Genomic DNA, 13,484 nt, shown 5'->3' with positions numbered 1-13,484 from the left:
CAGTCGCTGCTTTAGTGTGAGTCTCCCCTGTTCTTTAGTGTGCCATTTCAGCTTTGCACTGAACAAAGCACCACATTTTGTAGTATCCACTTTCAATATTTCCATAGTGTGTGGATGCTCTTGGTCTGAGGCTTTTCTTCTTATGCAAACATGTGACAGAATAACCATATTCAAAATGATACATTTATTATGAATGTGTCAGTCTATGAAATTGTAGTTATCTAATCTTGCATGCCCCCAATATGGCTCAGCCTCTGATAGTCTGACAGCAGCACACAATCGCCATACTACCAGTCCAGTACATGAATGAATCTACCGTAAATTCCGGACTATAAGCCGCGGCTTTTTTCCCGTTTTTTGGCCCCTGCGGCTTATATAACGGTGCGTCTTATCTATGGATTTTTTCAGGAAAAAAAAAAAAAAAAAAAAAAATCTCTCTTTTTTAGCACTCTTTCTAACTATAAATCCACTTCTGTTTTAATTTCCTCTCTTGCCCTCTTTTCACCACACCGCGGACACTGTGTGCACTGTAAAAATAAACAACGGTGGTGTTGTGTTATGTTGTTTTGTTGAAATGTTGTAATACGGTAAATGGGAGCTTCCTCAAACAGCCATCTCTTCCCGACAATCCCCTCTGTGCGTGACCACTTACATATGGTAATTACGGTAAGCAAACGGCCACTCGGGCAACAACTCCCTCCCCCGACTACCAGGAGAAAATCACAAACTTCGGCGAATTCACACAAAGGAAGATCAAGGAATATTCACAACAAGACGAGCAGTAGAAGCAACACTCTCACTTACCATGGGGAAGGTACGCAGAAATTCACACGAGGCAGCTTTCAAGTTGAAAGCAGTCAATCTCGCATTAAAAGAGAGCAGCCGCCGATCAAACAGAGCAGCCGCGCGTAACCTGGGCAAAAGGGACTGTCCGTCCGGGGGAGAACTACTGAACAACTCCCTCCCGACTATCAGGAGAAAATCACAAACTTCGGCGAATTCACACAAAGGAAGATCACGGAATATTATAGGAGTGTGAAAACATCCACAATTACCAACGGGTTCCAAAACGCTGGACTGCTGCGGGATGAAGAGGATGACGCCACGGGGACTGCCCCCTAGTCCGATACCTCACGAGTCCGATACCTCACGAGTCCGACACCTCATGGTTTTGGGTTAGGGTCTGGGGGAGGTTAGGTTTAGGCGTGGGGGTGGGAGAGGTTAGGTTTTGGGTTAGGGTCTGGGGGATGTTAGGTTTAGGCGTGGGGGTGGGAGAGGTTAGGTTTTGGGTTAGGGTCTGGGGGAAGTTAGCCTCTTTTTTCGGACTCGTGAGGTGTCGGACTCGTGAGGTATCGGACTCGTGCCATGGCACCTGAAGGAGAGAGGAGAGTGGTTGACGAAGCCACCCTGAACCTGTTCGTTTCCGACACTGAAGATGAGGACTTTGGTGGTTTCAGTACGCAGGAAGAAGAGGAAGACGAGGATTAGTGACTTGACTTCTCTGGTTACAGGTTTGCTGCACATATACGGTAGCCTATTGTTGTGTGATTTTGTCTGGGGATTAGTGACCTGACTTTTGTTTTGTTTTGTTGAAATGTTAATAAATGGGAGCTTCCCCAAACAGCGATCTCTTTCCCGACATTCCTCTCTGTGCACGAACCCTTTCATATGGTAATTAAACATCAAAACACCCGCGGCTTATAGTCCGGTGCGGCTTATAGAAGAAAAAAATAGTCAATTTTGGTCCCGCGGCTTATACACCGGTGCGTCTTATAGTCCGGAATTTACGGTACTTAATTCACTAAGCAGCTACAACCTCCAACTCTCCAAACTAGTCTAGAAAGGCAGTCCTTTCATTTTTCCTGGGAAGGAGAAAATATTTAGAGTGTGAGCTGACGACAAGGTTTGGTTTAGGTTCCACATCCTCTCTCCACAATGAGTCCCCATATTTGGGTAAACAAACTGCCTTATTGAAATATGCGTCCTTTACTATGTGCAAAAAAAGCCTTCTGCGATAGCCTTTATCTGGATACAAAGGCATCAAAAACTCGTCATTATTACTCATTGTGTTTGGCCTTTATTCATTTGTTTAACAATGAACAGGCATACTTGTTTCAAGTCTTTAAACTAAATATTCTCATTTTAAGAATTAAAAAATATATATATATATATATGAGAACTGTATTTTAGAATCAAAGATCAGAAGAACCGATTTAGGAATTGATCAAATCCCTGGCCATACGTCCATGTGTACTACTCATGGTTTTGCATTAACTAGTGTCTATGAATTTCTCACCTACCCCGGCCTACATCCCAGGCCCATCAAGCAGCAGTCAGACAAGAGCAGCCAACAAGCCATTCACTTTGAAAATGAAACTAAAAAACAGCGCTCAGATCATTCCTTGGGCCTTAAATAAAACCGCTCAGAAGTATGAACACATCATATTAACATGCCAGCAGCACGGCAGTCCTGACAAACACAACAACCCCGTCACTTTTGGGTCATGTATGCAACAAAACACGGCTCATTGTTTAGTTAAGGATATGTAGGTCAAAGGTCCAAAGGCCAACACAGGACAGGGCAATAAAAAGCTGTGGTCTTTAGCTGCTGTGTTAATAATCTACCCGGTCCTACACAGGTCACCAAGTCCAGTACCACTGCTGACCCACCTGCTAGAATATTTATACTTTCTAACACCTTAATGGCACAGAAAGGCGCAGGCTACTTTGATTTGTACACTGAACTTCTCACGGAATACATTTGCAAGCTCCCGCTGAGATAAAACCAACATCACAACAGGCAGCGCACAAAACCCACATCTTCTGCATTTACCTGCCTTCCCAACCCCAACCCAACCCCCCCCCCCCCCCCCCCCCAGGTTTCTTCCTGGTTTCAGCTGAAATCAAAACATTCACTTGCTCTGTGGGCGCTCGCTTGTTTGCTCTGCAGAGAAAACAACATGTTCAGTTTCAGCCTTGGCCCTCGCAGGAGGAAGCACGGTGTTAAGGGAGAGCTTTTTTTACTTTGAGTCCATTCGAGCCTGTGTATACTCTGACTCTCCATAGGATGGTACCACCCACACAACTACACAAGCTCTCTGGGCAAATGCTATCTCTGCCCCTCCCTGGAGTTTGACCGTACCACTACTGAGGCAGACCAGGCAGTCATAATTGTCATTAGCAACCTGCTAGGCCTAAGTAGCAGATTGCAGAGACTGGAACGGGGACTTTTACATGACAGCTGGGGGACCCTTAGTACCATAAAGATTAAGAGAATGTAATCGTTGGCAACAAAAGCACTGTCTACATCTCTCATCCACAATAAGCCTGATTTGCCACCTTCAGCTGGGCAACAGATTGGGACAATTACACAGGAAAATCACACATTTTGCTTAACATGGGGTATTTTGCCTCGGACAGCAATTGCATGTGGTTTCATAGAGAACAGTGTGATCAACTCTTAAAATCAACACTGAGGAACAACATACATGCGTTTCATGAGAGATGGAGGCGGAGGTCTTGCCTGAAAGTTTGAAAAAAAAAAAGTGAGCAATGTGGAGGAAGTGTTTTGATTTGTTTTATCAGTATTTACTTAGATTGAATTGTTGCAGGTTAATTGTGTGTGTGTGTGTGTGTGTGTGTGTGTGTGTGTGTGTGTGTGTGTGTGTGTGTGTGTGTGTGTGTGTGTGTGTGTGTGTGTGTGTGTATGTTGTAAGGTGTCTGGTCTTTAAAGTTGTATTCACTGTATGTTGTGTATAAGGAAAAAATGACAAACATATTGGGGGGGGCACTGAGGAACAACACTAACTGCTGGTTCAGTAAAAGTGGCATTTTTTGACAACCATCCCATGTTTTTCTCCTACAATAGCCACTGCAAAATCATGAAATATAGGCTAATCTGTACAGCTGTAATGAAGGCGATTTTTATTCAGAATTATTCGAAAATGACCACCTGCAATTTTCAAATCGCAGGAGGTGCAATATTTGTTGAGGTGAAATGTGTGCCAAAATACCATTTTAAATTAAATAATGTCGTGCTGCAGAGACATATCACATCATATGTGAGATTAAATCACATTCTGCAGAGTTAATAAAGCATCTTTATTTGGTACAGATCCACGCAAAAATCACACCATAATAATTTTTATGTTTTCATGAAAATTAATGATTAAAAAAAATATTCCCAATCGCAATCAGTCAAAAATAATCGCAATTCGATATTTTTTCAAAATCGTGCGGCCCTAGCTGGAGATCTATGTGAAAACGTATTTATAACTGAAGAACAACTGGTTTAAGAGACAGCAATCCAGACCAATGATTCTCAATCATGTGCCATCGACCCAACAGTATGCCGGTTTTCATTCTAAGATTTCTAACCATAGTCTACACCAGGTGATGTCACCAATGAGGTCACTTTTACTTACATTTTGACATGTCGCTGCTCAATGTCCACTCTGGCAAGCTCCTCCTCCTCCAGATCAGAGTCCCCCCCAGAGCTACTCTCTGTCACATCCGAGTCAAAGGCGCTCTCTGCTGAATGCAGGTTGGCCGTTCCGCTCAGGTACAGCCTCTCCAGCTCTGAAGGCATGGCCCCGCTTTTCAGGAAGCGACCCAGGCTGTCTCTGCTGCCTGAGGAGGAGTGGCGTCCAGTCCTCCATGTGGCCGTGGGGGTCGCAGTCTCTGGTTTGCGATTACCAGCCAGCAGTCGGTTCAGAGCCGAGTCCAAGAAGCCACCCAGCTGCTGCTGAATGTGGCGCTCCACCTGCTTGGCCTGTACCACCTGAAGACGCTTGCGCAGGCGCCGCATGCGGCTTTCGATCTCACCTTGGCGGCTGCTGTTGAGCAGGGTTCGTTCCCTCACGTGGGCATCAAGGCTGTCCAAGGAAGTAGAGGAGGAAGGAGGCAGCTGTGGTGCAGGTGAGCATGCTGGGGAACCCTGCTGGCTGCTACCTGGTCTTTCTCTATCAGACCCCTGTGGCTGATTGGTAAACGCGTGTGAATCAGCCTCCTCCAAGTTCACTTGTTCATTAGAGCTGGGGTTGTCGTGGGCAAAGGGGGAAGGTGCAGCAGACTGGACCACGGGCGGGTGAAGGTTGTTTCCGTCTGTGTTTCGAGAAACCCCTGAGGAATGCTTTTGTTTTAGGGTTCCTTTCATCAGGACGTGCCCCGATAAGGTGCCCGTCGAGGTCTCAGAGTCCGAGGGCAGGTTCTGGGATTGGGAGTCTGGTGCGGCGGAGGGCTTGTCACCGTTCACCGCCACCACACAGCCAGAGCCGGACATGGTGACCAGCTTCTTGGCCAGGCCGTTGACGGGCACCATGGGCTGGCCACCACCGTTAGTGCTGCCACTCATGAGGCTTTTGAGCTGGCCGCCAGACAGTTCTAGTGCCTGCCTCTTCCTCAGCAGGAAGTCTCCTCCGCCGTTGAGCAGGGAGCTGGGCAGGATTCTGTGACTTTTCAACACAGACTGTTTGATGAGGACTCCTTGCAGCTTGATTGACTCCTTGGTTGAAGGGACAGATGTCACGTCAGAGCACAGGTAGGAAGCCACCAGTGGCTGGAGCTTGCTCAGGGCCGAGGCCTGGGCTGCGGAGTCGGCCTGCGGCTGTGGCTGCTGCTCCTGGTCGCCGCCGCAGAAGTCCAGAGGGCACTCTTCGGAGGCGGCCTTGCGCTTGGCGGGGCCGCTGCTGTGGATGAGGATGTTGCTGGCGTTACCGTTGTTCTCTGCACTGCCCGGTGAAAGGCTGGAGGACGGGGCAGCCAGTTTGAAGCGGATGTGGTGAGCTTCGGCTGGGGCGTCGGTGAGAGCGGGCGCCATCGCAGCCATGCAGTGCAGAGGGACGGGCACCGCGGCCTGCTCCACACCACCCGCTTACTGCCCCGCCAGAGGACAGTCTGGATAGAACAAAAAGAAAAAGAAATGTGGAGGGGAGATAAGAAATGACGTCAAACAAGTGAGATGTGCAATTCAAGCACAACATACCTGGTGGGTGTGTGGGAAGGTGTCAGGTATTTTCTGATCAACAATTAAAAAGTATCACTCACAATCTTTCCAGTAATGGACCGACAAAACAGCAGTGTAAAGAGACAAATGCAACCCAGAAATTACCTAAAACTATATATAGATATATATATATCAAACTATAGAAAGCTTCAGTATTCAATTCTTGAAGCAAAAATATGCTTCAAGAATTGAATACTGAAGCTTTCTATAGTTTGATTTACAACCACAATTACTCAGAGCAACAACAACCAAATTGGCAGTCAGTAGCCTAAGCATATTTTGAAGAAAGACTAGGTAGGGCTACAACAAGCGCAGTCTCAATTAAAAGACCATTATAGGATAGATAAGACTGTTTTGTACCCAAGCTGATTGTAAAATCCTTATTTTATCTCACTTAAATGAACCAATAAAAATGCGTGTTCATATTTTCCCCAGACATGTCTGGAGTGGAAAATGCAACATGTACCCATTTAAATTGAAACATACAATGAGACAATTGGAATGCACACTACAGGTTCTTTAAGTCTCTGCAGTCAGTGGAAAATTACAAAGCAGCAGACACAAGCAGATAGATAGATAGATAGATAGATAGATAGATAGATAGATAGATAGATAGATAGATAGATAGATAGAGATAGATGATAAATAGATAGATAGATGGATGCTAGGTGTGTTTGTGTGTGTGGATTAGAAACAAGGAAAATTGCCACTGCTAAATCTTAACATGCATGAAGTCCAACAAATTGACAGAAATACAAAGCTAACGTGAACGTCTATGACGCTAATCTAGTTCAAAGCCTAATCTAATGATGAACTGGTGACTCACTGACATTTTGTTGACCTGCTGGCTGTGACTGCCGCTAAAAAGGATCCTGCAGGGGCACCAGGAAAAACATTGCAGGAGAATTGGAGGTACATCTGATGATGATCAGATTGACTTGATCTTCTAGGCTAAGCCATACATTTACGTTCCCACAAAATTCTAGTAGGAAATAAAATGTCGATACAATCATGAGCAGAATGAAGCCTGCATATTGGTCCCCAGGGGCCCTCTTCCAAGAGTTTATTATTAAATATGAACAAATTAATGAGATGCAATGACCTTGGGGACTGGGGTGCAAAAGCAATAGCTAGGATAACCGCAGACAGCAGAGCCAAATCCCAGGCCAATAAATAATTCCCACTACACCCATGCCTGTGTGAACAAGCCTTTGTTGTCATTTACTCACAAGGCTCCTCAAAGAAAGAGCCCTTGAATTCAATACTAGCTGATGGGGGAAGAAACAGGCAAAGCCAATGCAAATTATTCAAACCCTACTGCCCTACATGTGCCCTGGTAAGTCAGTGTGCAGCAGGGCTCCACACAGGGTGTGTAAGTAGGTGGATTTAGGCCTCTGTATTAGTGCAAAGCACATGTCGTCACCCTGCCTCGCTTCATGGGTCAATTTCAGATGTACATAGAAAAGCTTCAGAATTTCCCAAAATGTTCTTTAGACAGCCATATTTAGACAGCACAGATATGGGCTCACAAATTATAAACACGCAATGATAATAAGGAGGACTCCTTTACGGGTTAATATGTCGGTCAAAATCATTGCCCTGTCCATCATATCAAATTGAGGGACGTTCCTTCCAAATAATGCAAGAGATGAAAGCGGGCTGCTTCTCCCCATATCGTCTGTCAGGCCAGATGAATGGGGGGCTCAGTATTTCACCGCAGTTTCTAGTCAGAGCGCACTACGCCATGTTGGTATTTCCGAAGGAGATTATGCAATGCAATTCATCCACCTAAAACCGCCCATTCCGCTCCGACAAATACACCGAACTTGGTCACATCAAAGACAGTGGTAATTTAATAACTAACGTCAGTAAAAATGCATCATCATCCGCTCGCCTATCGTGTTGACGTTAAACAGTGTTACAACAGCAATTTCTCCATCAACTGGCTGGATAGAAGAGGTGCGACAAAAATGTCTAACGTTACATCAAACGACACATGCCACAACCACAAAAATGTCCCCATGTTTACAAAAATATTTGTAAACTTACGAGTAGTCCCTTCCAGCCATGCGAAACTACGACTGCAACATTTTATGATCATGTATGTAGCTTTTGCGAAAAAATTATACGAGATTCATCACGGGAGAAGGGTTGACATGATCGAGCCCCGTCTGTAAACATGAACAGTCGATCAACATATCAACCAAATGTAAAAACACCCGGAGGATCAAAGATTAATATCCAACTACCCGTAAACCATGTCACTCAATACACTGCGTGCAAATTAATGCGCTTGGTTTCTGGCTAACGTTAGCTCAGAAAGCTGCTGATGCAAGAAACACAGCCTGCTAGCACGCTAGCATGCAGGACTAATAAGCAAATTGCAGTCCAACACTCCCTACCCACATCACATTTTATTTGATTTATCAGCTAACGTAACGTGATGCCTTTTCTGTGCGTTCGAAAGCGAACTTGTAAAGGGTAGCGAAAGCTAACCCCGACAGCCAAGTAAACATTTTTAGTCAGTGGCTATGCTCATTTCAACGATGGTTTATATACTAGCCTATATTATTTCGATCGTCATTATTAGCTAAGACACAATATTCCACAACCATTAACGCGAACGTAACCCAAGTCAAGAGTGAAATTCAGAACTGGCAACTTTGCATAATTATAACGTTCGTTTATAAAAAAAAATAAAGCCGCAAATCGGTAGCGTTATAGATCACAACTTATTTAATCAACGCGTTAAGACCCATTGCAGAGTGTAGACATGATTATACGTTGCAATCAGATATAGGATAAACACACAGGCAGTCAGCTGATGTAATCCTATGTGTACACACTCATCTGTCTTGGTTCGGTACACCATTTGGTTGGCATAAGTTGGCAATCAAACAGTACGTAATGCAGATATGTCAAAAGCCGAGAAGTTGGGAGTAGACCTTGCCAGTCTTGCTGCCTGCTAGCTTCGCTAACAAAGAAAAAGGAGGAACCTACCACGTGACGAGGTTGCACTATCCGAGGGAATTTCGGTAACAATCCCCCGCAGTTATGGTGAGAAAAAACAACAACAAGGGTATTATCACAAAACACGGATTGGTTCGGTTACTCTGCCATTAGTCAATCCAAAAAAATGCGACCAGATTAGCAAAAGGCCTGCTGCTTTCCAGCGCCGCTCGGGCTCGTTCCGGATTCACAGGCAATGGGCGAATCAACGAACTACACCTTGCTCTGCCTCGCCGCTACAGCGAATATAAGGCAAGGCCGGGAAACGCGACTTTCGACTCGGAATTACTTCAAATGTAGGTCATTTCACAACAATCCTTTACCAAAACGTCCGATTCTCAATAAGTGAAAGGTAATCCAGATGCCCGTTTTATCGCGAGCCCTTTTCTCTCGTTTTAGGGAGAGACGCTTAGAAAATGGCGGCTAGCTCCTCTCCCTCGGATTTGAGTCTGACAAACATAGAAGTGCTGTGTATGTGTGTGTGCGTATGTGTGTGTTGCTTGCTGGTAGGCGGGAGACATTTCTCATACTCGCCACTAGAGTAAAGGGCAGATAAGGAACGGCATAAAAAGCTCAAAAGAAGATACCACAGGGGGGAATTGTCTTCCAAAAGACAGCGCAATGTCAAATTTGTACTTGTTAGGGATAGACAAAGTCATGAAGGTAGTTTTGGTTACACTGGAAGCATTGTTAGTTAAGTCTCTGAGTCTTAATACATAAACAGCCTAATAGTTCAACCCATCCATGCTGTTTCTGTTTTACACACCACCTGCACACAAACACATGGAATTAGAATAACCTATACAGTTATTAGTCTTCTCGGTAGTAATAATAATAAAGGGGGAATTAATGTCTCAGATATTCCAAATTTCTCTTGGGCATTACAGGAGATGGGAAAACTGAGCCGAGTCGAGACTGCCTGGCCTGCCTTTCCAAGGCACTGTTACTCACGGTCAGGAACTACAGTAGATCGCCCACCATTACAGCAAAATTATCAAAGTACAGCCCACGGCCACTTGAAGGAGCTCTTTCACAAAATGACTTCATCAGTCAGTCCAAATAAACTGAACAATAAACTGAATCCCACCAAAGTAATATCAAACAAAACCTATTCATCAATTTTCAACGGGTTTTCAACAGTATGCACTGAATACTGACACAAGACAGGCACTACTCTCGCATGACATTAGACCTGACAAGTGGCAACTGACTTGTATGTGGTCTTGTGTGCATTGGCTGATAAGAGAAATTATCATTTGTAACTTTGTATAGCTTAGCTCAAATCCAAGATTAAAGGTTTAGGGCTTTGATATATTTATGACATGAGGATTACTGGCCTTGGTCCTAAAATTACTGGTTATTACTGTACATGTGACAGAGGTATGATTACAGCCAAATATCTGTTGTTCCCACTGAGGAACATGCATTTCCACAACTTTATCTTTCACACTGCACTCATCATATTTTGGCACCTAAAAAAATCTGTTTTTGTGAGGGCGTGTCAACAGGCCCGTAGCTACCATTGAGGACACCGAGGTCATGACCTCGGTATTTTCAACAACAACAACAAATTAAGAAAAATAGCCCCGGCCCCCAGATCTATTCATCTGTCATTGATGTTTTAAAGCCCTCATAAATAACATGATATATGACAGTTGATCAGAAATGCAACAATTTGCTTCCTCTCTGTGTGCTATATACTGTAGAAGGAAGAGACATAACTCACCACAATGTTCAAATTTTGCATTGGGGCTAGATTGGGGTTAGACTTTGGGGACAGTTCTATTGAAGTGAATGGGTAAGTAACTCCCCTGTAAGAGATGTTTGTGTAGATGGGCCATTCTATTTAATTGAGCAGTATTCTGCCATGTGACCTGTATGCAGAATATAAATTATATTATATGGGGAGACATTTATTTTTTGTATAATTTTAAAGTGACAGCACAGTAAAGAGGATATTAATCTAACATGATGTCTGTAGTTCTTTATAGATCTAGCCTCTTAATTTTGCTCTCAAAGTGCACCAGATTGAAGTATTTTACTTTAAAATTGACAACATTTTCGAGCCGGGGGGCACAGCCCCCCCTGGGCCCCCCACGCCGCGCTAAAATGACCTCGGTATTTCCCAAACCCTGGCTACAGGCCTGCGTGTCAATTTGCACACATTCAAGGAAATACATTTCCTACATCCTGATCAAACAAAATACACACTTTTTTAAAGCCTGTGTGTACACTGCATCTTGCATGTAGTTGAAAATGTAATGCTGGGTTATATTACACTCACTAATTTGTAGATCACTCCAACATTGCTGATGATCTAATTGGATAACAGAAATATATCATTCCTCTCTATAGTGTTCTTAATGAGAACATGTATTCCCCAAGTGGTTCATTCTGTACATCTAGAAATATATATAAATATGTATACGTTTTTTCAAAGGTGAAGTATCAATTATTTATCATAGATCATTTTAGATTTGTTTTCAAATAGTGAAAATATATTATGAGCAACTACATACAGAGAATGTCACTGTTGAATGTTGCAGGCTAAATCTGTGGAATTAAATATATCTACGGTATGTGAAAATTATTATTATTGTTTTACCTAGGACGAGATACTATCCTCTGGAGGTATAATGGAGGTTCATTTGGCTAGCAAATGTATTAAAAAAAATTATATCTGTCGGTAAGCGATCATTGCAATGGTGTGGTTGCTGCACTAGAGAGCAATTCACAACAAGCAATGTGGCCAGCCCAGTACTATGACATCTTTTGACTTTTTCTGTTAATAGAAGTTTGAGTTTCTGCAGGCACCAGTGTGTAGTTGGGTTCAATACCTCTGGTCAGCCAATGCTTCGGAGTTGCAGGTTGGCTTAAGTGGTAGTGAAAATGAATGAATGTGAGCTTGCATGAGCTCTGTGTATTACATTGTACTACCAGAGTGGACATGTAGTTTAAGAAACACATGATCAGAGACAGACAGACAGACAGGCAAACAGACAGACAGACAGACAAGTAGCTATCCGAAACATAATATAATAATATAACAAAATGTATTGATAGGGAAACAGGTGTCGGGAATCAAGTTGACGATGTTGTTTTTGATAGCAACACCCAATGAGCTGTATTCATAGCAGTATGTTCCGCTATATTGCTATTGGTAGAAACAAAAAGATTTTCTATTAGTAATACTAAGTTATAAATACCTTCAACTCCATTACTGAAAGACTCCATGCAAAGATCCAAGAGGCCATTATTCCAAATATCACACGGGGAAATAACGTGCCACCTAGAAGAAAGAAAGGATAAGCAGACAAACATATTAAGTTGCATTTAGCAATATTTCGGCATATAGCCAAGCTCAGCAGAGAAAGTTGCAGACTGTAACTTGACTGCGGTAACGGGTCTCAATGGTCTTCTCCGTCCAGCTGGCAGGCTAACGTTAGCTAGCTAACGAGAGTAACGTAACGTTATGATTGCATTTATTGTGGGGGAAAAGTTCTAGATAGTACAGAGTGTCAATATTGAGTTTAGAAAATCAACGGCAAGTTATATAAGGGGCTTCTAAGTTGACTATCATGCCAATGAATATCTTTGCCAATGATATTAGTGATACAATTAACATTACTTTCTCCAAAAGCTACCGTTAGCTGTGACGCTAACGTTAGCTAGCCCAGCCAATAATTGCTTGCAAACCTTCATCGTTAGCTAGCGCCGTAGGCTGACCAATAACAGACAAGTTAGCTAGTAGGCTAGGCTAACGCTTGCTAGCTTGTTTGCTTCCCAATCCCATACTGACTTCCCGAGGACTGCCGTTTTTTGAATATTTTGCAGAAAACTGTACAAAAAAAACCAAACCAACTCAAAGCAAATGTCAGAAGTTTGAACTGAACGAACTGTTTTTCTGACACTGGGAACATTCAATTATTTCTTAGAAAATTATAAGACAAAATCTTACTTACCTGCTTGTCCTAGTACTACCCTGACGACTTGATAACAACCCTCCCCTAGCTTGCCATTGGGCAGTACTTAGAATTCAGCCTTTCTATTGGTCTCCGTAAGTTGTCAATCTCGGCAAATACCCGTACAGCGGAAATGTGGACGAAAGTTCATAGCACGAAACTTCATTATCCAAAATATTGTTGTTTCAATTCTGAAACAAATATTGTCTCGTAAGGTCACAATCATTTCTAAATCAGTGCATTTGCTGTGCCCTTAGACGAGTGTTGCACACACTGCAACTACAACATGCATGCTAGCTATGTCACACACTGTGTAGCCTCATACATTTTCTTTATTAATGTAGCCTATGAAACGCAGTAGACCTAGCTAAATGCTGTAATTTTTATTTCAACAATTTCTTCTTTTAGGCTATGCCACATATTTTGCCAGTGCAATTAGGTGATGGACATGGACCTCTGCCCATCAATTTCCCCCCATCAGAATATGAATATGAAGTAGAACACAGGCT

General features: G+C 43.3%; 1 protein-coding gene across 5 annotated transcripts in view; it reads right to left on the bottom strand.

Moving 5' to 3' along the window:
• LOC310775240 (KAT8 regulatory NSL complex subunit 1-like) overlaps positions 1–12,988 on the bottom strand; it is a 69,891-nt gene extending 56,903 nt beyond the window's left edge. For 3 of the 5 annotated variants that reach the window (XM_083635356.1, XM_083635360.1, XM_083635359.1), the window contains exons 1-2: positions 9,005–9,416; positions 4,425–5,895 (exon numbers count right to left, since the gene is read on the bottom strand). In XM_083635356.1, the coding sequence (XP_083491482.1) occupies positions 4,425–5,827 (1,403 nt within the window). In that variant the 5' untranslated portion in view covers positions 5,828–5,895; positions 9,005–9,416. Of the gene's footprint in view, positions 1–4,424; positions 5,896–9,004; positions 9,417–12,219; positions 12,342–12,975 lie in introns of those variants that run through there. The other 2 variants (XM_083635357.1, XM_083635358.1) reach the window with 2 other exon arrangements.
• Between the last annotated feature and the right edge of the window lie 496 nt (positions 12,989–13,484).

Source organism: Poromitra crassiceps (assembly GCF_964638095.1).
Source record: "Poromitra crassiceps genome assembly, chromosome: 4".
Taxonomy (NCBI): domain Eukaryota; kingdom Metazoa; phylum Chordata; class Actinopteri; order Beryciformes; family Melamphaidae; genus Poromitra; species Poromitra crassiceps.
This window is presented reverse-complemented; position numbering and strand designations above follow the sequence as displayed.